The 22667-nt window shown below is 35.7% G+C and overlaps 1 protein-coding gene across 2 annotated transcripts; it reads left to right on the top strand.

Moving 5' to 3' along the window:
* Positions 1–13457: 13457 nt before the first annotated feature.
* LOC127093047 (metal-nicotianamine transporter YSL3) lies at positions 13458–16168 on the top strand. 2 transcript variants are annotated; one of them, XM_051031945.1, is made up of 6 exons: positions 13458–13949; positions 14034–14206; positions 14293–14390; positions 14481–14615; positions 14731–14920; positions 15028–16168. In XM_051031945.1, the coding sequence occupies exons 1-6, from the start codon at positions 13577–13579 to the stop codon at positions 16078–16080; spliced, it is 2022 nt and encodes a 673-aa protein (XP_050887902.1). In that variant the 5' UTR covers positions 13458–13576; the 3' UTR covers positions 16081–16168. The 2 variants fall into 2 exon arrangements, with proteins under 2 accessions (XP_050887902.1, XP_050887901.1); XM_051031944.1 differs by having other exon boundaries at positions 13458–14206.
* Positions 16169–22667: the final 6499 nt, after the last annotated feature.

The raw sequence follows: 22667 nt of genomic DNA, 5'->3' as shown, positions 1-22667 counted from the left end.
TGAACTACGGCTTGCTCTGATTCTCATTCCAGATGAGATACGTAGGCATAAGACGTGATTTCTTAGTGATCACAATTACCCTTAACCCCTAGGTAGCCGAGCTACGAAGACTCTGATTCTCATATTCAGATGAGATACGTATGCAGTGGATGCGACATCCGTGCAAGTCATTTTCTTTTGACCCCTTTTTTTAGTAAATAACACATTAGATAAACCCACACCCTTTAGACAAGAACTACAAAAGTGGATCCCGTAGAGTACTACGGATGCGTAGGGATGCTAATACCTTCCCTTCGCATAATCGACTCCCGAACCCAAGATTTGGTTGCGAGATCCTGTCTTGTCCTTTCCTTTTTCCAGGTTTACTTCGAGCGTTTCCTTTCCCTTCTTTGGGATAAATAACGCACGGTGGCGACTCTCCTGTCTTTCTTCGCCGGTTGTTTTTTTCGCATTCTATTTTTCAGGTTGCGACACTAAGAAATCAAGAGAATTATTCATTTAAATTCATGATTAAGAAATCAAGAGTATTTCTTAATTCATTTGCATATCATCTAAGAAATCAAGAGCATTTTTTTGTTCATTTACATTCATGTCTAAGAAATCAAGAGTATTTCTTACCCCATTTATATTCATGTATAAGGAATCAAAAGTGTTTCTTACCCCATTTACATTCATGAATCTTTTCTTGATGCATACAAATCTTTTCTTGATGCATGAATCTTTTCTAAACATTTCCAAACATATTGACATGCTTCCTAATGCTAAAATGCATAATGCACAGCTAAAATTTGATGATACCGTCCAACGTACATAAACGCTAAAGTTTCCTGGTTTTGACATCCTACAAAACATATCTAAAAGGAAAGTTGCACTCACACACACTTAATTTTCCAAAACCTCATGCTTCTATACATCATAGAATTCAAGGCAAATGCACATCCACATCAGTAAATTTAAACTACATTGCATAATTTTCAAATCCAAATTCACATCCAAATGAAATTACAACAAATTAAATTCAACTCACACTCACATTTTGTGCATTTCATACAATCCTTATTCTATCCTTTAACCTAATTCCTAGCTTATAAATCAAGTTGCTTTCTATCAGTAATAATAACAAGGAATCACTACTAAGCAAACCCAAAGCCTTGCACAAATCACTCTCCAAATTTCAAGTTTATTCATCTTTAAGAAACTTTTAAAAAATCTTGAAACTCTAAATTGGTTTGTAATTCTCTTATTGTTAATGAAGAAACACAATTTCTCCTCCATGCACGTTTTTTGAATTGCATTTTTAAAGTTCTTTCCTATGGTTGGTCACGTTTGAGAGGTTAGGAAAGAAGAAAGTGCGCTTCCAGACTCCATCTTGATCGTTAGATGCATCTCCATGTGTTTTTTGTTTTTATTTTATTTTATTTTCTAAGCCATGTGTCAGCCTATCAGTGAGCGCTTATTGGCCACTTGCGTATAATCCTGTGAGGGATCCCCCAAGGGCTTACCATGAGCCCTATCCCTGGGATTCTTTAATTCCAGTCTGATGATTTCGATCTTGTCCACATGATTAATCCAAGGGCCACACATGTGGGTAGTTTTTTTGTTTGAAACCTGACCTTGCGGGATCCTAACGTGGGCCTTTTGTATGCTATCCCACATGTTTATTTATTTCCTCACACCTTATGATGGCGTGAGGGAAATTCCATTGGGCCTTTGACCTAAGCCCCATACGCCCTTTAGGTTCCATACCCCCTAGTTTATGCATTGAACCCCCTTTGTTTCTGAAGGTGAGAAAAACACAAGAAGAGGGGTGAATTGTGTTGACTTATTCTTTCTTTTTAGACTCTTAAGTCAGATTCTAAACACATGATTATAGAATCTGATTCAGTCAGAGGTAGGCATCAGATATAATATGCAACAAAGAAGAATAACACACTGAGTTATCCTGTTTTCTCTCATAACTTGAGAGTAATCCAATATCCTTGTACTTACAAGATATTTTTATTATGATCACATAAAATTGCAATTTGCTCAAGTACACAAGCAAAATACTTACTTTGCTCAAACACACAAGTAAGAGACTTTATTTGCTCAAGCGCACTATCAAGAGACTTCCTTTCTCAAACACTATAGTAAGATACCTCCTTTACTCTAGCACATAAGCAATATAATTCCTTTGCTCAAGCATACAAGCAGGACACTTCAAATGTTCAAACACTTAGTAAGAGACTTCTAATAATCTACCTAGAAGATAAATGATTGTTGGGAATATACACTTGATATACAATCAAAGGTGTATAAAGAATACACTACAAATAAACTCTGTATGACTTAGGGATTTATAAGATATACAAGGATAAGAAATCCTAAGTTCCAACTTGTGATTTTATATTGATAGAGTAACTTCTCTTTTGATGTCAATTGGTGTTCATTAGCGTCTTTTTATTCAAGTCTTTTAGCTCCTTAAATAGAGAAAAAAGAGAGTCTTTAAAGACACATCACAATAGAGTCCTTTGAGAAGCTTCAAAAGAGATATTATGATGTTTCACCAAATTGTCAGGTTAGGTGAAGGCTAGTTTTAAAATACTTTCCTACAAAAGGAATTAGTAGTTGTATCCCAGTAAACCCAATAAAGAAAATATAGTTTAGGTCTTCACGTGGCAAAATATGTTCAGAGATGAACAATGACCTATCAGTGTCACATTGGTCCTTGCTCTTTAACTTGCTCAGATTCGGATAATCAAAAGCAGACTTATCTAAAGTCTGGACTTCAGAGGCTGACTCCTACAGGCTCAAACCTACAGACGCTGAATTCTTCAGAGTCTGGTCTTTAACTTTTGATCCATCAGATTTTGGTCTTTAAACTTCTCTTTGAATGTTCATAGTCAGAACCAAAACTTAGATTATATATGAAATTTTAGTTTATGACCCTGCACACTTGAACAAGCATCAATATACCAATTATTCTTTAAATACTTTGTTATTATCAAAACCTAAGGAATATGGGTCAAACCAATTTTGTTTCAACAATCTCCTCCTATTTGATGACGACAAATAAAGTATTTAAGAATAATGGTTGATAACTTAATTAACTAGTTGACTTCCAGGTCTGAGGTTTGTAAAGCTCCCCATGAGTCCAACCGTCCATAAGCCGAGGTTTGTAAGCCCCCCTAAGTCCTACCTAGGTTAATTAAATTTAAACAATTAAAGCACATATAAAATATTTCAGAATTTAAGCAAGATAATAACTTTCAGATTTCAGGTGCTTAAATACTTTTATATATAGTCCCCCTTTTGTCATTAAAAAAAATAATTTAAAGGAAAACGGGAGGCCAATGTTGGGGATGCAATTTCTCGGTGGGGATGTTAACTGGGACAAATGATTTATTGAGAGGTTGTCAATAAAGAGAGACAATCGGGTTTTTGAGTTAATTCACCCTCTTCCATGATTAAAGGATTTGCAGAGTGAGCTTCTTCTACTTCTATTCTACACGAGTATTTCCAAACTATTTTTTGGTCTAGAAACACGTCAACACATTTACATGGAGGAGGCAACTAGTTAGTTTGATAAATAGTTGTAATGGGAGGTTGAAGACATTATGGTTGGTTGAGGTCCTTTCTTCGAGTACATTCAATGAATGGTGACTTCTATACCTATTATGGTTGGAAGATTGGGTTTGTACTTGGCAGAAGAGGTTTCCTTGCATGCTTTCATGACTCCCTCTACTCAATCTTGGGAGTTACAAGATCATATATTGAAAGATGGTTGGATATATGATACGAACTCTGATTTTGACATGACTTTGGATGGTCTTAGTGGTATAATTATAGTTTCAATCTTAGAATTTTTACTAGTAAGGACATTCCCCCTAGAACCCAACATGTTTTAGCGAATACTCTTTTAATAAAAGTGTTCAAGACAAGAAGTTAAACTTTGACATGACCGCAGGAGAAAAAATATTTTTTGGGTATCTCTAAATAACATAAGCTCAAAATGTTTGGATAAATTAACTTATCTGTAACACCCTAAATAATGTCTAGAATAATATTAAGGCGTTAATTTCCGATATTGAATTCATTAGGTAAACAAGTTACAACTACCTCCAATAGAAAGTTACATAGAAATTGTTTGACTTTATAAATTAAAATTGCTAACTAAAACATGAGGCTTGTTATTCCTACACCCACTACGCCAAATAAGGGAAAAGAGGGCGCTTATTTTGGCCTATAACAGCGCTTTTAAGCGCTCTCTAATCTGGCGCTGGCATAGGTAAAGACAGCGCTTTGTTCTCCTGGAGAAAGCGCTGTCTAAAGTGGCCACATTATAGTGCGCTTTAAGAAAAAAGCGCCCTCTGGAGTGGTCCATAGAGGGACACCTTAGAGGGCGCTTTCTGGTAAAAGCGCCCTCTAAAGTTGTCAGTGTAAAGTGTTTAGAGGGCGCTTTCAGGAAAAAGCGCCCTCTAAAGTTGTCATTGTAAAGTGTTTAGAGGGCGCTTTCAGGAAAAAGCGCCCTCTAAAGTTATCAATGTAAAGTGTTTAGAGGGCGCTTTCAGGAAAAAGCGCCCTCTAAAGTTGTCATTGTAAAGTGTTTAGAGGGCGCTTTCTGGACAAAGCGCTCTCTAATGTGTTAGTTATTTTAAAAAAATTTGTTTGAAAAACAGTGGATATATATTTATTTGGTAACCTGTTCGCATGCTGCAAAAGTGTAAAATTCATATTGATTTCATCCTTTAATCCAATGTTATACACCATTAATCCATTGATATATACAACATGAATCCATTTATATACAACATTAATCCTCCATATATACAACATTAATATATGATTCTTTGATCAACAATATACAACAACATATTCTCAAAGTACTACAATTAAGAGAATAAAACATAGCAACCAACACCCAGTGACCACTGTATCCAAAAGCTGTCTAGTAGTTCTAACCAATACTAAACAAAAACGCCCATCCACCCATGGTGGCAAACATGTTCTGTATATCCAAAAGCTGTCTAGTAGTTCTATCGCACATCCATACAAAATAAGGCTCAACCAAAACAACAGATGGCAGCATAAGTAGTCCCCTACAAAAAGAACACGTCCAAATGCAAATAACACAGAACTGTCAAAAGGCGATTGAGCAACAAATAGTAAACAATGGCATAAAGTTAAATGACATAGCTAATATTACCTGAATTCCTGCATGGCTGTTAAGGTAAAAATCAAATTCCCTAGGGTGACAAATGCCGGTGTCTACCACGGTTCCTTTGACAATTTAGAACAACAAAATCAGCAAAAAGTGATAAATTCAAATGATAATATATACCAGCTGCATTGAGAAATATATTGAAAAAACCTGGCATAATTTTTCCACTTCTATCGGTCTCTTTGGGGTTGACAGGAAAGAGACGGGTGTGATGTCTCTTTTGGACCACTACAAAAGTAACTTTAAGTAGATACCCATCCTCTATTGAGACACAAGCCTGTATCTCCGACCATATTTTTTCTTTGCCAACCTTCAAGTCCGGACTTCTCCAATTATCACATGTAATCGGAATATGTTGTCGAACAAGGAAACCAATGTCGTAGAGGGATACTTTCAAATATCCAGCATCATCATCTAAACAAATATCAATTGATACTTTCGAGCATCCCTTGCCCCTTGCACAAATGATTGACTTCATAATAGCCATTTTACCTGTAAAAAAGAAAACAATTAAAATCAGATGACAAATGTAAAAACAATTAAAATCATAAAAGTCATTTTACCTGTAATAAAGAAAACAATTAAAATCATTTGACCTGTACCTTTTTCACTAAGTTCTCTTTCTTTTCTTGGTTGGAATATGTTCTACATGTCTCTTAACAACACGGACGGTTGGATTGATCCAAATACCCTCATTATGATCATTTCTAATATATGAAACATTTGATATATTATTCTCATCTTGATCATTTCTGGTAAACGATTCAATCTCAACATCAATATCATCACCTTGATCTCCAGTGTTTTCATCAATTACTTTGTTGGAAAAAAGAACTATAGACCATTTCGTACTTTTCGGATCATTGACATAGAACACTTGTCTAGCTTGAGAGGCTAGAATAAAAGACTCATCTTTGTATCCCACCCTATTAAGATCCACTTGCAAAAATCCTGACTTATCCATTCGAATGCCGTTATTATTTTCAACCCACTTGCAACCAAATATAGGAATCTGAAACTTCTCATAATCAAACACCCAAATGCGCTCGATAACACCAAAATACGACAGATTTGCAAATTTGGGGTTTAAGTCCTTCACACTTGATATGTGCATTGCTTCAGCTACCACGGTGACACCACTATTCTGCATAGTACTTTTATCATCTTGTTCTTTGGTATAAAATGTGTATCCATTAATCGCGTATGCGCTATAAGAAAAAACATGGAAACTTGGACCATATGCTAAGCATCTCAACCTTTCTGTTATTGAAGCGGGATCTGAATAATACTTTGAATAAATATGATCCTTAAACCAAGGTATAAAACATCGATTGTGCTCTCGTACTATCCAATTTTCATTTCTATTGGGATTTAAACCTCGGAGAACATCCTTGTGAATTTCAACATACGGCTCAACCTCATTCTCATTGTGCAGAACATACAAATGCACTTGATCCCGTTCGACCCTTGATACTGCCACGATTTTATTTCCAATTAGATTTTTTCCTTCTTTCTTTTCGACAAGCTGAGACTTGGGGAGTCCGATTGACTGAACATTAGACAAATATTCAGTACAAAACTCAATCGCTTCTTCAACAATGTATCTTTCAACCATACAACCTTCTGGTCGACTTCGGTTCTTCACGTACCCTTTTAATATTTTCATATAACGTTCAACAGGGTACATCCATCTCATATAAGCTGGTCCACACAATTGTGTCTCTTTCACAAGATGAACAACTAGATGTACCATTATGTCAAAAAATGATGGAGGAAAAAACATTTCAAGCTCACACAAAGTAATAACGATTTCTTTTTGCAACATTGGTAAGATCGCAGGATTGATCACCTTACTGCAAATTGACTTGAAGAAAGAACACAACTTAGTTATAGAGCTTCTTACTTTTTCTGGAAGAATAGAACGTATACCTATTGGGAGAAAATGTTCCATTATAACATGGCAATCATGGGTCTTTAAACTCTTTAACTTGAGGTCTTTCATAGACACAAGTCTTCTAATATCTGAAGAGTACCCTTCTGGAACTTTAACTTCACTTAGAAACTTACACAATGTTTTTTTCTCCTTTCTAGATAGAGTATAAGCAGCAGGCGGTAGATATGTTCGTTTTCCTTTCTTCAAGGGTCCTAATTCAGTTCTTATTCCCATCGCTATCAAGTCCTTTCTTGCCTTAAGGCCATCCTTAGACTTTCCTTGTATATTGAGTAACGTGCCAATAACACTTTCAAATACATTTTTTTCAATATGCATAACATCAAGAAAATGTCTCACATACAAGGACTTCCAATACGGCAATTCAAAAAAAACTGACCTCTTCTTCCACCCACTTTTGACAAGTGTGTGGGCAAAAGGCTTGCCAAACTGAGTATCCAAATCTTTCACCTTTTCAAAAATTTGATCACCCGTCAATATAGGTGGAGCTCTGCCTTGTTCTGTCTCTCCATTGAACCCCTTTCTCCGTCCACGGTAGTGATGATTTGAATTTAAGAATCTCCGATGACCGAGAAAGACATTCTTCTGACCAAACTCCAAGCGCTTCCAATCTGTTTTATCTTCACAAATAGGACACGCACATTGACCTTTTATGCTATACCCTGATAGATTTCCGTATGCAGGAAAATCATTAATTGTGCCAAACAACATCGCCCTTAAGTTGAAACTTTCTTTCCTATATCCATCATAAACCTCCACACCGGTCTCCCACAAAATCTTTAAATCTTCGATTAAGGGCTTCAAGTACACGTCTATGTCATTCCCTGGTTGTTTAGGTCCAGAAATCAACATAGACAACATCATGTACTTACGCTTCATACATAGCCATGGAGGTAGGTTATAAATCATAATAATCACAGGCCATGTACTGTGTGAGATACTCTGGATACCGTGTGGGTTCATTCCATCAGTAGATAATGCCAAGTGAAGGTTTCTTGATTCTTCTCCAAATTCAGGATAATCATTATCAATTTTCAACCACTGTGGTGAATCTGCCGGATGTCGATACTTTCCATCTATAATTCTTTCATCTGCATGCCAGGTCAAGTGTCTTGAATCGGTTTCACTACGAAACATGCGTCTAAATCTCGGAATAACAGGAAAATACCACAAGACCTTTGCTGGAGACAACTTGTTCTTATATCGCGAGACACCGCATTTAGGACACTCATTTAACGATGCATACTCATTTCGAAACAAAACGCAATCGTTTGGACATGCATGTATCTTATCATAGCTCATGCCAATAAAGCACAACATCTTTTTGGTCTCATATGTTCGATTGGGAAGAACATTATCCTCAGGAAGCATATCTTTCAAAAGGGCTAATAACTCTGTGAAACTTTTATCCGACCACCCATTGCCCGCCTTTAAGTTGTACAACTTTAATACCGCAGACAATCTTGTGAATTTAGTGCAACCATCATACAAAGGTTTCTCTGCATCACTTACCAACCTCTCAAACATTTCGGGACAATCCTTAAGATCTCCTTCAAGTGCTTCTGCAATCTCTGCAACTCGATCACAATCGTATGTATCTGCGCCACTATAGTTTGAGGCATAGGTCGTACTATCCCCCGGTTCAACATTTTCGTTACTTTTCTCACCATGCAAATTCCAACATGTATAACTTCGATCAATTCCATGCCTCATTAGATGCGATGTCAACTGAACTGCGTCAACCCGTTTCCCATAACAACAACCCAAGCAAGGACATATCATTCTACTGGGGTCTTCGGCGTTCACAACGGCAAACTTAACGAATTCTAATACCCCATTCTCGTACTCTCTCGACAATCGATTGGAAGACATCCATGTATTATCCATTACTAATTAGAATAAACAAAAAACAATTTCAGAAGAGTTCAAACACATTCGGACCTAGGTTTCTAATGATATTGGTGTTGACACAAAATCAGATATTCATAGGGCTTGAAATTGCCTAATAAACCCAAACAAACGTAGGGCTTGAAATTTAACGCATGCGCTATCAAATTTAAAATGACTATGAATATTGAAACTTTACAGGTTGAAACAAACGTAGCATAGACAACGCATAGACAACAATAACAAAAAACTGAAATGGGGCAAAGCTAAAACAAAGCAAGAAATAGGGCAAAGCTAAAACGAAACAAACGTACCTTTGGTGCCAGAAGGAGGAAACGTCGTAGATCTAACAGAGGTGGAAGGAGAACGCCTTAGAACCCTAACGTGAAAAAGAACGAAAATAACAGAGAGTGAAATAACAAAACGCGCAGTATGTTATAATTTTAATGTTTACTAAACGGGACCTTAGAGGGCGCTTGTGGAAAAAAAGCGCCCTCTAAGGTGCGCTGTCTATTGCTCCTTATTTTTTCGCTTCACTTTAGACAGCGCTTTTGTAATAAAGCGCCCTCTAAAGTGCGTTGTTGTACATGGACTTAGAGAGCGCTTCCTTAGAAGCGCCCTCTAAGGGTATCCTTAGAGGGCGCTTGCATAAACGCGCCCTCTATTGTTGTCCCTCCATTTCCTCATTATTTTTTCGCTTCACTTTTGAGGGCGCTTTGTTACACAAGCGCTCTCTAAAGTGCGCTGTTGTACATGGACTTAGAGAGCGCTTTTTTAAAAGCGCCCTCTAAGGGTATCCTTAGAGGGCGCTTTCATAAACGCGCCCTCTATTGTTGTCCCTCCATTTCCTCATTATTTTTTCGCTTCACTTTAGAGGGCGCTTTGTTACACAAGCGCTCTCTAAAGTGCGCTGTTGTACATGGACTTAGAGAGCGCTTTTTTGAAAGCGCCCTCTAAGGGTACCCTTAGAGGGCGCTTTCATAAACGCGCCCTCTATTGGTGTCCCTCCATTTCCTCATTATTTTTTTGCTTCACTTTAGAGGGCGCTTTGTTTCAAAAGCGCCCTCTAAAGTGCGCTGTCTATTCCTCCTTATTTTTCTCTTCACTTTAGAGTGCGCTTCTTTAAGAAAGCGCCCTCTAAGGTGCGCTGTCTATTCCAGTTTTTGGCGTAGTGACCAAAAGATACATCAAATACCTGCATCAAACACTGTTCACCGTATTTATACGGTGAAAAGTGTTTTTTTATTTTTTTAATAAATAAAAAAATAATATTTATAAAAAAAAATTATTTTTAAAATTATTTTTATAACATAAATATAAAATTTGTTATTAACCAATTTTATTATTGTATTAATCACAAAAATATAGGTTATTAACCAATTTTATTATTGTATTAACCATGAAATATAAGTTATTTCATATTTTAATGTCAGAATTTGGTTAATACTATATATTTTATTGATTAATGAAATAGTAAATTTGGTTAATGAATTATAAGTAAAATATGTGGTTAATAATCTATATTTTTATGGTTAATATAATAATAAAATTATAGTAAATTTGGTTAATGAATTATAAGTAAAATATGTGGTTAATAACCTATATTTTTATCGTTAATACAATAATAAAATTGGTTAATAATATATTTTATATTTGTATTATAAAAATAATTTTAAAAATAAAAATAGTTTTTTTATAAATATTACTTTTTTATTTATTAAAAAAATATAAAATACTGTTCACAATGTTTAGTGTAAGTATTTGATGTATAATTTGGTGTAGGAATAACATAATTCCTAAAACATAGATAAACTTTTAGAATACAACAAAAACAAATAAATGCTTGGTCTTCAGTGCTAAGTCTTTAATAGTTTATCCGTCTTGAGTACCCGTGTTTCTAAGAAAGATAAAATTATGTGAGGCGAAATAATTATTTTAATGGGTTCCTCAACTAGGACCAATGGTTAACTACCCAATTATTAGGTTTTTGCATCATTTAAAAAGTCTTACAATAGTTTTATAGTAAGTAACGTAGAGTTACAACATATATCATGTATATTAGCTTTATGTTGGACGAAAACAATGTTGTAAAACTGTGTCAATAGAAATCATAATATGGTAAATTTATCATGGTACCCGCAAGGTATATCCTCACACAAGAACAAAGTGAATAACAAAGTGAATGTACTTATAATGATAACACCATGAATGAGTAACATAATCGAGGGGTGCGATGATTAGAGAATAGTAACTATAACTTACAAATATAATTTGTGGAATTTTGGATCGGACTCTAGTCTCGACAAAGATAGCTTCAAGTTTTTGATAAGAATTGTGTATGTTGTAGTCGAAATCTATTTAAGCATGTAGGAGTCGAAGATATGCGTGTTGTAGTCGAAATCTATTCAAGCATGTAGGAGTCGAAGATGTGCGTGTTGTAGTCGAAGCTTGTTCTAGCATGAAGCTGTATAAATTAGCTTGTTGGTTAAGTGAGCTTGTAGTCTATAAATAGGCTGCTCTCTCAGATTGTTGAGAGATGGGTAAGGTTGATTGATATTTTCTTGTAAACAATTTATCCTAATTGTGAAAGTAAATAATAAAATAGTTTTAACCAATTCTCGTTCTTCTTCTTCCTTCTTCTTCCTTCTTCTCTCTCTTTCGTACACCTGAATATGATTTCTTGTACTTGTTCAAGAAACTTAATCTTTCTCATAACTTTTATTCGTTATTGGTGGGACGTTTGTCATAGCATAATTAAAAACGATTAAGTTTTCCTTTTGACTCATCTACCCCTAGATGTGAGAATTCTTATGACTACTATAAAAATCCAATTTATTATGATCTCTTATAAAACACGAAATTATATCATCGCAACCTCCTTGATATTTGGAGTATGCAATCACAAGGAAACACGTTTCGTCAAAGCAACCTCCCAGGTACTTAGAGTACTCCAATCTCTAAGACAAAGATTATATGGTACCTAAATAAGAAGTTTGTTTTACAAAACATATAATTACACCTCGCAACCTTCATGATGATGGTAGGTGGTGAGAGTCTTTAATCACAAGGATACACGCTTCTTCAAAGCAACCTCACATGTATACAGAGTCTTCAATCACTAAGAAAAATATTTTATAACAAGTAAAATAATACTAATGTGTCGTCGCAACACATATGATCATTGTAATCTCATAGTCCTACCAATTAAATAGATAAATTACCATTAAATCTCTTTACCCTCTAAATCGATTCTTCCAATTCTATAGACGAGAAAGATTCACCTCATTAGGCTTATAGCAAGTACATGATAGTAGTTAAGTTATTAGTTATATTGATTACATAATACAAAACAACTTCAATCATAAAAAAATATATAATCTGCTAAAGTATAATTCAAATTATTAAATATTTTATGATATTTGGGTGATTTAGAAATTTTATGTTTTTAGAAAGAAAAAAAAACTATGTTACAGTATCATATACTCCATCAATTTCTTTTTAAGTATTATTTTTTGACTTTTTACATATATCAAGAAAGTTAATCATTATTGTTATTTTTTAAATAATAATTTTTCTTTTATTTATAATACTCTTAATTATTTATTACATTTTTTTCTGAAATAATTATTTAAAAATAATTTTGACAAAAATGCAATTAATACTACCTTAAAAAAATAATTTTAACATGAGAATATCAACTTTGCAAATAATAATTAAAAAATAATAATTTTTTTTCATAAAAGTGACACTTAAAAAAAATGAGGGAGTAACAAAATAAAAAAAATTACTCAATTATCAAAAGAATATAAAAAAATTCTTTCAAATTTTTTTTATATACGATATTAAAAACTAAATCTTCATATCTTAAACTATAGTGGTACTTTTGTTTTATTGTTTTATGTGAGTTATGACCAGTTGACCATTTACAAGTCTCTCTTCATTCTCTGAAAAGATTTGTAATTTCTCATGCAAAACAAGAAATGATTGCATACAAAACAACCAGTGCCAAATACATTAACGTCCAAATCTGTAGATCATTTTTATTGAGGATTTTTTTTTGGAAAAAGAGACCATAATAAATATAATGAAATAAATAAATAAATTATTTTTATAAAGCAATTTAAAATCAATATAGAACTTTTTTTTTTGTAAAGTGATACGTAGTATATAATAAAAAGAAAAATAGAAAGAGTAGTAATATTGTACCAATAGAATTTAGTGAAAGTAGTTGTGTCTTACTACAAAAGTGTGCAAAATAACAATTAAAATAATAATAATAATAACAAAAGGAAAAATGATTGGTTTTATGTCGTCATATATTACTACATTACTAAACAGATGATAGTTTTATGTCGTCATTTTCAACACATTATTAACCTTTCGGATTGTTCAAATTCAAACTAAAAATTTTAAATCATCATAAAATAAAAATTCTTTGGTGGGTTTTTGATTCTACTAACATTGTGATTCTTACGATTTACTTTACTTGCTTTCAAGATTGATTCACGTATAAGAAGCAGAGAATTCAACACATTCCAATGGGAAATATAAGCCATGAAGAACAAGAACTCAGAGAGATAGAGAATTTGGAGAGAGAAGACGTAGAAAAAGCTGGAGTTGATTTAGAAGATGCAAGTGGAATAGCACCATGGACACAACAGATCACAGTTAGAGGACTGATAACTAGCGTCATTATTGGCTTGATTTATAGCGTCATTGTGTTGAAACTGAATCTCACAACTGGTTTAGTCCCTAATCTCAATGTTTCAGTTGCACTTCTTGGTTTTGTGTTCATTAAACTTTGGACTAAGATTCTTGAGAAAGCAAATATTGTTTCAAAACCTTTCACTAGACAGGAGAATACCATTATTCAGACTTGTGCTGTTGCATGCTACAGTGCTTCTTATGGAGGTCATTATTATGAATTTTTTTTTGTTTTTTCAGTTCAATATCTTTCTGTTTATAGTTTTTTGAATTTTACTTGTTTATATTTAGGTGGTTTTGGATCTTACCTCTTGGGTTTGAATCGGAAGACATACGAGCGAGTCGGAGGGGCTAGTACACCGGGGAATACTTCTGACACCAAGGAGCCTGGAATTGGCTGGATGACTGGCTTTCTCCTTGTTACTTACTTTGTTGGGCTAACAGCATTAATTCCTTTTCGAAAGGTATTGCGTATGAATGAACCCGGATTTTCTGTTGTCGAACATTTTTGTTAAATAGAATGTAGAGTAATTTGAATGTTGTTTAACAGATGATGATAATAGATGCTAAATTACCTTATCCAACTGGAAATGCTACAGCTGTTCTTATTAATGGATTCCATACTCCTAAAGGAAATGTCATGGCCAAGTATGATTATAAAACATGTTATATTATTTGTCCTCTATATTTGTAATTTCAAGATGAAAACCTATAAAACTAGTTTGGCATTTTTCACAGGAAGCAGGTTAAGGGTTTCATGCGGTTCTTTTCGTTCAGTTTGCTTTGGTCTTTCTTCCAATGGTTCTATACTGGTGGAGACCAATGCGGATTCGCTCAGTTTCCTACTTTCGGGTTGAAAGCATGGAAAAACACGTATGTGCTTTAACTTCAATTTCTACGACTTTCTTTTTAGTTTTATGAATCAGAAGATTGAAACATTTGTTAATTGTAATTGATTATAACGTTTGATTTTTTTTTGTGGTTGCAGATTTTACTTTGATTTCAGCATGACTTATGTTGGAACAGGAATGATTTGTTCACATCTTATCAATTTATCATTGCTTTTTGGAGCTGTAGTTTCATGGGGCATTATGTGGCCACTGATCAGAGTTCTAAAAGGAAATTGGTTCTCTGGAAGTTTACCAGAAAGCAGCATGAAGAGTCTTAATGGTTATAAGGTCTTGAATGAACAACAAATGAAGGGAACTCTATTAGAGTTAATTTGGATTTACATTTTTCTTGTTTCACTTTAGGCCTTAACTTTCTTTTTATTTTCATGGTGCAGGTTTTTATTTCCATTGCATTAATCCTTGGTGACGGACTCTACAATTTTATCAAAGTTATATATTTTAGTACCTTAAATTTTCAAGCCTGCATGAAAAGGAGGAATCAAATAACATGTTCAGTTACAGATTATAACCGGAACAAAACTCCAGACGATCTTACCCGCGATGAATTCTTTATAAAAGAAAGTGTTCCAATATGGTTAGCATGTGCAGGGTATGTAGTACTCACCTTAATCTCCATCAATGTTATCCCTTTAATATTCCATCAAGTGAAGTGGTACTTTGTGGTGATAGCTTATCTCCTAGCACCGATTCTTGGCTTCTGCAATGCTTATGGTACTGGCTTAACTGACATGAACATGGCTTATAATTATGGGAAAGTAGCACTTTTCGTTCTTGCAGCTTTAGGAGGGAAAAGTGATGGTGTTGTTGCTGGACTTGTAGCATGTGGAATAATAAAATCATTTGCTTCAACTTCATCTGATTTAATGCAAGATATGAAGACCGGTCATTTAACTTTAACTTCGCCGAGGTCAATGCTTGTAACACAAGCAATTGGTACAGCAATAGGTTGTGTTATTGCACCACTCACATTCTTTCTTTTCTACCATTCGTTTGATCTTGGAAACCCTAATGGTGAATACAAAGCACCATATGCTATCATCTTTAGAAACATGGCAATTCTTGGTGTTGAAGGCTTTTCAGCACTACCAAACCATTGCTTGAAATTCTGTTATGGGTTTTTTGCATTTGCTGTGTTGGTTAACTTTATAAGAGATTGGAACCCTAAGAATATTGGGAAATGGGTCCCACTTCCTATGGCAATGGCTGTTCCTTTTGTTGTTGGTGCTTACTTTGCGGTTGACATGTGTGTGGGAAGTTTAGTTGTGTTTGTTTGGAGTAAATTGAAAAGAAAGGAAGCAAATTTGATGGTTCCGGCTGTTGCTTCTGGTTTGATTTGTGGAGATGGGATATGGGTTCTTCCTTCAACTGTTCTTGCTTTGTTTAAGGTTCGTCCACCAATTTGTATGAGCTTTGTTGTAAATAAGTAGAAGATTTCTCGAAGAACTTTAGACTAAATATGTGTAGTTTATAAAGGTCTTGTTTAAAGGAGAATGTAGATCTTATTTGAAAGACTTACTTTTTGTTTGGGAGTTTGGAAGAAAGGATTTTGAAAAATATTTTTTTAAGAAAATATTGAGAAATTTTTAATATTATTTAAAAATACGATTTTATGGTGTTTTTCATTAATATATATTTAATTTTTGAAAGACTATCACACAAAAATTTATATTTAAACTATTAGAATATGTCTATATTCAAGTATAATATTTATTAGACTTTAATTATAATTAGTCATCAATTATTTTTATTATTATTATTATTATTATTATTATTATTATTATTTTTAGTTTTTATATATGATTTGACAAGAGTATATAATTTCTAAATAATATCATTGAATGGCAAAAGAATGATATTCTTGCATGTAACACCGACATATAATATACACCTAAAAATCATATTATACCCAGTGTAATTGGTACTGAATACATATAAGAGATTATTGGCAACGAAAACTATGATTTATATCAGAGTTCACATGATCCACGGCGGAAGATCATGATCCAAAAAGTGCAATCACTGAAACATCATCACACAAGCTTATCCTTGTCTTTCACCTGCAAAGAACTACCTGATAAACAACAAGAATAGTGGGATGCGATGATAATCGTAGTGAGTTCCTTGATCTTATGGGTCCACTCGGTTCTAAAGGGATCTCAATCTATACGGGATCCAACGATCCATGGGCACCAAAGAAAAAACCTTGTATCATGAGAGAATGTTATCATGATTATCGCCTATTACGGCCAATGTACACCATCTATATCAACTGAGGCTTATGGTTACATTTATTGGCTAAACGTGTAATTAGAAATTCTTTACGCCCATTATACCCTGATTAATCTAGTCTCGAGTATGACACTAATTCCATAGTATTCTCACATCGTCCTATTTTATTCACATAACACATACCACTTAATCAATTAGCATATCAAAACAAGTTACAACATTTTTTATACTTTTAATAGTATCAATGTATCTTTACGACTCCAAATTAGAAGCAAGATACTCATATCATTTCAATCCTTCTGATAGGAACTTAGTCTCACAACTAATTACGACTCTACTATGTTGGATTTAATACATGGCCTACCATTACTATTCACGACCCTTTCGATTGAAATTTAGCAGGTGTAGCTAGCACTCTACTAATTACGACCCCGCACAATTGGATTTAGTAGTTGTCCTACCATTACTAGTTACGACACATTCCGATTAGAATTTAGTGTGTATAACTAATTTTGGCTCCATTCGGTTGAACTAATATGTCACTAGACTTGTACTAATTACGACTTCATTCTAGGAACTTAGTACTTCACCAGGCTTGCACTAATTACGAATCCATTCTAGGAACTTAGTACTTTTCCTTCTCATGTGCATGTATTACATTACAAGTTCCAATCATTAACCATGTAATTATTATGCATACACATCACTGATGGAAATCCCTCAAAACCTATGGAGAATTTCAATCAATCTTGATGAACAAGATTGTTATCACCCACACAATAGCAATGAAAAAAAATAACAATGGAGAAAGAAAGAAAGTAAAGAACGATAATGGAGAAGAGTAATAAAATTCTGCAGAGTTTCTTTTTGCCCACAAACTATGGAAAACTTCTTATTCACTTTGCAACTGTAAAATACTGTGTGAAATTCTAGTTAACAGACTTTCTATGTCACACGGGATGTTATGACATCCAATTCTGCGCAGACAAGTATTATGCAAAACTTAAAAAGTAAGTGCAGTAAATAACACAAGGAATTATTTACCCAGTTCGGTGTCACACACACCTACGTCTGGGGGCTACCAAGCCAGGGAGGAAATCCACTATTAGTAGTATTAATTCAGACCTTAAACCAACTGTTTAATCCTATCACTTAATACCTACCCAATGCAATTTCAATCTTACACTAAGATCAGAGTTCCTACTCACTCCCCCTCAATCACCTCAGTGATTACAACCTTTAATTAAGTTTAAAGATAATAGTGAAGTCACACTTCAAACAACTCTTGATTGTTCTTAACAGCTTTAATCAAGATACACAACACTCACGCTTAAAAGCTTAGAGTGACACAACACTTACAACTCAATGAACACCCTAGCCCAATGCAATCATCTAGGTGATAATTGCTTGGCTCACAAGATACAGTAGTAAATGTCAAAACATCCAATTTGACATTTTACAGAATCTGCCTTATGCCAGGTCTGTTATCCTCCTGATAAACAGACTGAGATACATACTGAACTGTAGCAGAAAACCAACCTGCCTATTATTCAGTATATGCTGTCAATGATGAATGTCATAACATCCAGTTTGACATTCAGACAGTAGGCCTTATGCCAGGTCTGTTATTCCCTTGATAAACAGACTGAAATTAAATACTGAGTTATAGCAGACAACCAACTGTTCTATACCTCAGTATCTGCTGTCAGGGATGAATATTTTGACATTTAGTAAATCCTGTATTAGCTAAACCTGCAGCATACTACTCAAGTATGTCATGACATCAGTCAAGACATCAGAGTACAATTAGATGTTCTAACACACAATGCAGTCAATCAAACATCTCCACAGCATGTCATGACATCAGTCAAGACATTAGAGTCCAACTAGTGTTTTAACATAAAATGCAGCCAATCAAACATCTACAAACTCCCCCTTTGGCAAATTTTTGGCTAAAACAACTTGGCATCACAACAGAGTTCACAGCAGCGGAAAACATACATCTAGCAGGGAAAAAACCTAGCTAATACACTCAGAGCAGCTACACACTCAACACATATAGAAGTTAAATAAAAACTTCTAACAGCAACACACAATTCTAACAGCAGCACACACACATAAGTTAAATAAAAACTTCTAACAGCAACACACACTTCTAACAACAGCACACACACAGAAGTTAAATAAAAACTTCTAACAGCAACACACACAAACACATAGAAGTGGAACATCAGCTGCAGCACAACCTCTGGATTAGAGGATCTTCAATATCTGTTTAATCACATAATCTGTTGTCCTGGGGCATCACAGATGTTACTCCCCCTTTTTGTCAAAAATGTTGCCAAAGCAACACCATAAATTACAGACCAAAATAAACAGAATTACACACAAATGACAGAATTACAGGAAATGATTTAATCATCTGACTTAGAGTCAGCCTCATCATCAGTGCCATCATCAGAACTGGCCTCCTCTTCACCCTCTGCACTTTGCCTTGCAGCTCCTTCTGTAGCATCAGCAGATTCACCAAGCACACCACCATCAGACATCTCCAACCTTATAATCAACTTTTCCAAAGTGAGCTTCCTTGCCGCTAGCTCTTTGCAAGTCTCTCTGAGTATGGCAATGACAGCAGCTTTATCTAGTTGATTGCCAACACTTGATGTCTCTCCTGTTGTCATGGCAATGTCAGGGACATGCTTACCCAGGAATAATTTATAATTGAAGGCCAACGGACTCTCTCTTCATTTCACAAAGTCATTCTCTGTTAATATGTTTGGAAATTGATTCAACACAATGCCACATATGAGGGAAGGAAAGGCTATAGGCCCCTTCACACTGAAGCTCCCGGCATGTTTCATGGTTTGATCAAAGATGTAGGTTCCATAGTCAAACTTTGCTTTGGTTCCAACAGCAAATATGAACTTTCCAAGCATCACAGCCACAGTAGATTTGTGATTTGTGGGCACCCAGTTGACAGCTCCAATTTTGTGTAGCATAGCATACTTCACACTGAGTTTGCTGGCCACCAACTTACCTTTAAGAGGCCACTTCCTGACTTGATTTGCAGTGATGACTTGACAAATTCTGTTGTCAGTCACTTCAATCTCAGGTTGAGCTACATCAGGTCTTCCCAAATACAGGTTGATTACTGAGGGAGAGAAGTTCACACACTTGCCTCGCACATATACTTTTCTGAATTCTCTGGACTTTCCATCTGCACATTCCTCAGACACATTGACAATGAACTCCTTTACTAAAGTCTCATAGCACTTTGGGAGTTGAGTCACAATTTTCATTAACCCTGCCTCTTGAATAAGGTCTACAATCTCCTTACACTCCAGGACATTCTGAGCCAGTTCCCTCTCCAAGGCCAGCCTCTTGTGATAGACATACTTCCATCTGTTCACACTAGATGCAAAATGGAATGAGACATTGTCAATAGGTACCTCAGGGACACTAGTTTCCAGCTTGCTAGTGGTTGGCTTCTTCTTTGACAGAGATGTTGTGACATCACATGGGACATCTGAATCAGACTCCACAACAACAGACTTGGTCTTCATTTTCTTGGGCACCTCTTTGCTCCAAGACTTCGTAGGCCCATGTCCTTTCCTTTTGAGGGAAATCTCTGTCACCTTTGGATCGGAAGAAGTTGCCACATCAATCTTCCTCTTTGGGGACCTCTTCACCACTGTCTTCTTCACTCTCCTAGTCCTAACCCTTTTGGCTAAGCTAGGGACAACTGAGGTCAACAACTCATCATCAGAAAACTCCTCTAGGTCAATGGTTTCAGATGCACACTTAGGGTTGTCACCGACATCATGAGTGACACGGACTTCCTCACCCCCCAATTTGTCTAAGGGTTTGTCATTTTTTGAACCCTCATGAGCATCAGTTTGCTCAGCATCGTCAGAGACATTATTTCTTAGGATGACTACGTTTTCTTGACATGCAACATTATCAGGTATGATAATGTTTAAGGGAACGGAGACCCCAGGAACCTTCTGATTACCAGATAGAATCCCGGTCACTATAGTTGCAATGGCATTGTGCACATACCTGGAGCCTTCCCTGGTTTGTTTGATCAAGTGCGATTGCTGAGGAGAATCCGGAGACCGTTTATTTAGGTCTCCTTGCATGAGACGTCTTTGCAGCGTCAGCCACAGGAACTTCCCGGTTAGGGTTGCAAGACTCAGAGCTGGAGGAATCAGACATGGTCGTGTAGGAAGTTGCGTCGAATTGGTGCGACATGATGAATATCTCGGAGGAGAGACGAACAGTTTCTTTGAGAGAAAGTTTGCAAGACTGAAAGTTGAAACGATGGAATAGGAAACGCTTGTTGCACGAGCAATTTCTATTATTTGTTGACCAATCAGAGTGCACTATCAATTGCTTAATAAGTTGACTTACTAAACAGTAAATAACTAACATCATTAGTTGCTATAATTTCTCAGAAGCGTACATTCCCTCTTTGCCCCTAACTTTGTCAAACTGAGTAGCATCCAATGTCATGACATTCTGAGTGACATTGTACTCAGTCTGCATTTGGTTCATCCATACCAGTGGTGAACACCTGCTACCAGAAGCTAGGTACTTAGCTTCTGCAGTGGACACTGATACACACTTCTGTTTCTCCCTTGCTACTACACCATTTTGATGAGGTCCAATAGGTGAGGATGACTCATGGCTTTCAATCTTACGTTTTCCACAGCCTTTTCTTTCATCCATAAGCAGATTTGGGATTCCTCTAATTGCTACCTTGGATATGATCTTCTTCATTCCTCTTAAATGAAGTTGTCCAAGTCTTCCATGCCACAACTTCACTTCCTGCTCTTCCTTGGCTAAGGGGCACTTTGAGGGGTAGTGTGAGACTTTAGATTCCCATAGATAACAGTTATCTTTGGATCTGGCTCCTCTCATAATTTCCTGATTGCAGCCAGTCATCACCACACATCCTTTTTCAGTGAACTGTACATTGAAGCCTTGATCACATAGCTGGCTTATGTTGATGAGATTAGCAGTTAATCCTTTTACTAACAGCACATTACTCAGTTTTGGAACTCCAGGACCATCCAGCTTACCAACACCCTTGATTTCTCCTTTAGCTTCATCACCAAATGTCACATACCTGGTAGCACGAGGTTGTAGATCCACCAATAAGTTGCTCATCCCAGTCATATGTCTTGAGCAACCACTATCAAAATACCAGTCTTGTCTGGTAGATGCCCTTGGAGATGTGTGAGCTAGTTTAGCAACCCATTGTTGTTTCTCAATGGGGATGTTATGCTTAGATGCCTGCTGCTTCGGTCTGACTTGAGATGTCTGATTAGCAACCTATTTTTGTTTCTTAATGGGGGTATTATGCTTAGATGCCTTCTGCTTAGGTCTGACTTGAGTAGTCTGGTTAGGATAACCATGCAGCCTGTAGCAGAAAGGTTTTATGTGACCAAATCTACCACAGTAGTGACATCTCCATCTCTGAAATTTCTTCTTCTGATGGTTACTCATCCTGGTTCCCTGATGTTGAGACATCGGTTGTGACTTCTGCTTGAGTTTCTGAACTTCAGCCTTTGATCTTTTGAGTTCAGTTGAGGATTTCTTAGCAAAGCCTAAACCAGACATGGTTCCTGACTTCTGTCCCACCTTTAGAATCTCTTCCAAGGTGTCAGTTCCTTTATTCAGTATTCTGATGGATTTAGTCATTTGTTCTAGCTTAGATGTTAACAAAGATATCTCACCATTCAGACCATCTATGACTGTCAGCTGCTTTTGTTTCTCACCTTCC

This window comes from Lathyrus oleraceus, chromosome 6 (assembly GCF_024323335.1).
Source record: "Lathyrus oleraceus cultivar Zhongwan6 chromosome 6, CAAS_Psat_ZW6_1.0, whole genome shotgun sequence".
Classification (NCBI taxonomy): Eukaryota; Viridiplantae; Streptophyta; class Magnoliopsida; order Fabales; family Fabaceae; genus Lathyrus; species Lathyrus oleraceus.
The sequence above is the reverse complement of the archived record's forward strand: the minus strand, read 5'-3'. Positions and strand labels throughout refer to the sequence as shown.

Coding starts and splice junctions, on each gene's coding strand:
- LOC127093047 (XM_051031944.1), top strand. CDS start 13,577: ATGGGAAATATAAGCCATGAAGAACAAGAACTCAGAGAGATAGAGAAT. Junction 14,207..14,292: donor CATTAATTCCTTTTCGAAAG/GTATTGCGTATG, acceptor GTTGTTTAACAG/ATGATGATAATAGATGCTAA. Junction 14,616..14,730: donor TTGAAAGCATGGAAAAACAC/GTATGTGCTTTA, acceptor TTGTGGTTGCAG/ATTTTACTTTGATTTCAGCA.